The following is a 2,881-nucleotide window of genomic DNA, read 5'->3' on the forward strand; positions in this document are numbered from 1 at the left end:
ATGCACGTTATGCCTAAGCCATAATGAGGCTATTATGAGTGATTAATGACATTAAATGTTACGTTACATAATCATTACATTGAATGTATATATTCCTTAACGGCTCTAGCATTTAATACCCTTCAAATGCCGTATTTGCATCTTTTTCTTTAGCCAGGTTCATTCTTCTCATTGCTCGTATGTAAATAAGCTTAAACAGGAACGGGGCGCTGAGCCTCTCGTCTCGTGCCTCTTTCTACCCGTACCTGTTTGTAATTCTTGAACCGTGGCAAATCATAACTTATTATCCATTCCACGCGTCAGGACACGTCATCATATATATGAATACAAATTTTCCCCAATACAAAGAAGAAGTCTATTTATAGGCATTGGATACTTGCTCAATTTGTTTGTTCTCATCCTTAATTGTTCCATGTTTGAAGTTAACTGATTTGTATAGCATGAAAGAGATTAATTCGTAATTTTCTGACTAAACTGGCATTACGATGCATTTTTCTTCAAGGAACAAAGTCAAAAGATTTGTGGCATTAGTTTGTAGGAGATGAGGTTATAAACTTTTGTGGTCTAGGATATTAGTCATTTAGCAGTCCGTTGGAGTAGTCACCGAATTGACCCTTGGTTTTTCTGTTAGTTGTCGTGCAAATGAACTAGATATTTGGCCTTTGTGGCTCAGACTTCAAAAAACTAGTATAAGTCACGCTAAAGTCATTCACTTATACTTGAGGTTGCATGGCCCAAATCTGTTCTTGTTTTAAACTGCAGGTTTTTCACGTTTTATATTCATCAAATAGGAGTTGAGATAGTTCTTTATGTGATAGGAGTGAAAAACACAAAAGCTTGTGATGTGTCTGTTTTCATATTGCTCGAGACCTATAATATGTTTAAACTCTTTCACCACAGAAGCTTGTCACCTGCAGCTTCATGTTGTATTTTTTATTCTATGTTTCTCTCAAGGATCTAGTTACTTAAAATTCCTATCTCTTAAATTGCACTCTGCTTTTACAACAAAATGCGAGTATAGCTACAGCTTCCTACTACTGCTTCCTTCTCAACCACCACTCAACATTACTCGTCGCAGTTCATACTTCATAAGGGCCTGCTACAATTAGTGCTACTTGATCATTCTTAGCACTTATTTTTTTTCCTTCTATTTGTTTTTACTAGATTTTAGCTTTCCACTGTTCTTGATGCATGAACCGAGCCATAATGGATAGTTGTATCTAGGGAATTACAAAAGTCAATTGAATTATGGCATGATTGGCTTTAGATCTTCCCTGGTTTCGGCAGTGTTACAGTACAGGTAATGCTGCAACCAAAATAATTCATAACTCAAGATAGGAGGTAGGGAGTTTCTTGTTAATTTCCAAAGGCCACAGTCTCAAGAAAAATTGTCCAATTTGCGTATTCTAAGTGAGATTAGGTGTTTATTGTAGTAGTTGATCTTGTTGGAGCTTTGCACTTCCTCGGAGAAAATCTTCAACTGTTGCGCAGGAGAGAAATAAATTCATCCACTAGCTATAGCCAATATGTAATTGCATTGTTTTTGAATTCACCAGTAGCAGGTCATATTAGCTGTACGACTCTCCAAAATTAGCTGTTAATTCCTTGTTAGCAGTGTGATATAAGAAGATTTTACGCATAAAATTAAAATAGCTAAATACATTGAAATAGAGAAGTGTCACTAGAGTGTCATGTGATAAAAGAATATATATACTTGCCAAAGTAAAAAATAAGTTTTATTGAACAGATGTAAGACTAATATTATATGAGAGTGAATGTTTTGCCCTTAAAAATCCAACATATCCAGAAAATGAATATTTTGGTCTATTTTTATCGAACTATATTTATATATGTTAATTTCGTTAACACGTTTTATTATATTTGTAGGAAAAAAATTGGGGAGGAAGATGAGTCATGATGAGTTCTTCATGGAGACTCACATCCGGAAGAAGAAGGCACCGACAGATCCAACTAGATGGGTCGAGGACCGGGCGGAGATTACACATGTAAGTTTCATAACTACTATAAATGTTTATAATATTATATAGTTAGTAATTTTCTATCTTCTAAATAAAGGGTCGCTACAAGATCAATTTGGAGGAGTACACTCAGAGCTTGCCATCAAATGAGCAAGGTGAGCGACCGCCCATTTCAGACGAAGAAGAGGAGAGGACATGGTTGGATATTGTCGGTGGTCCTAAAAAGGGGATAGCATACGGCCTTTCAGATAAATTGTTTCGGCGCTACAGGGCTGGATTGCAAGGTATAGGGACTTCCGCCCAGGGCGAGGCGATTGATAGTTCGACTATATCGTCTATGGAACAGAAGATCGCAAAGCTGAGTGCAGAGCTTGAAGAGACCAAGGCTAGAGAAAAGAAGAGATTTGATACCCTTCAAATTCAGCTAGAAAGGAGGGACGAACAATTTGATACCCTTCAAGTTCAACTAGAAAGGAGGACCGGATAATTTGATCTCCTTCAAGGTCAGTTGGCCAATCTTCTTGCTAGTGGTGCTTTCCCCATTCCCCGGTCTCCTCCTCCTTCCCCACGTGCCGGCGATGAAGGTCCTAGGACTGAAAATGGAGATGATGCTACATAAAAAATCTCATTGAATGTTGTGTATTGTTAAACAAAGTTTTGAACTTGTCAATATTTTGTTGTTGTTGGTTATTTGAATGATGATTATATTGTTATTTTGTTATTGAATATTTTAGTAGTTGTTGTTGTAGTTGTGGCTATAAGTTGTTGGTTAATTGTTGTTGTTGGTTGTTTGTTGTTGTTGGTGGTTATTAGTTGTTGTTATTTTGTTGGGGTTTTTCTATGGTTTGAAATTGACTAGCAAATGTAAAGCTGCCATTATAGGAAGTATATTGGTTTAAATT

At 36.6% G+C, this 2,881-nt stretch overlaps 1 protein-coding gene across 1 annotated transcript; it reads left to right on the forward strand.

Annotated features, from left to right (window-relative positions):
• The first annotated feature begins 809 nt into the window (after nucleotides 1-809).
• Nucleotides 810-2,726, forward strand: LOC109222211. Its single transcript, XM_019386588.1, has 2 exons — nucleotides 810-2,006; nucleotides 2,077-2,726. The coding sequence occupies exons 1-2, from the start codon at nucleotides 1,851-1,853 to the stop codon at nucleotides 2,464-2,466; spliced, it is 546 nt and encodes a 181-aa protein (XP_019242133.1). The 5' UTR covers nucleotides 810-1,850; the 3' UTR covers nucleotides 2,467-2,726.
• The last annotated feature ends 155 nt before the right edge of the window (nucleotides 2,727-2,881 follow it).

The sequence above is a fragment of the Nicotiana attenuata genome, unplaced genomic scaffold, assembly GCF_001879085.1.
Source record: "Nicotiana attenuata strain UT unplaced genomic scaffold, NIATTr2, whole genome shotgun sequence".
Classification (NCBI taxonomy): Eukaryota; Viridiplantae; Streptophyta; class Magnoliopsida; order Solanales; family Solanaceae; genus Nicotiana; species Nicotiana attenuata.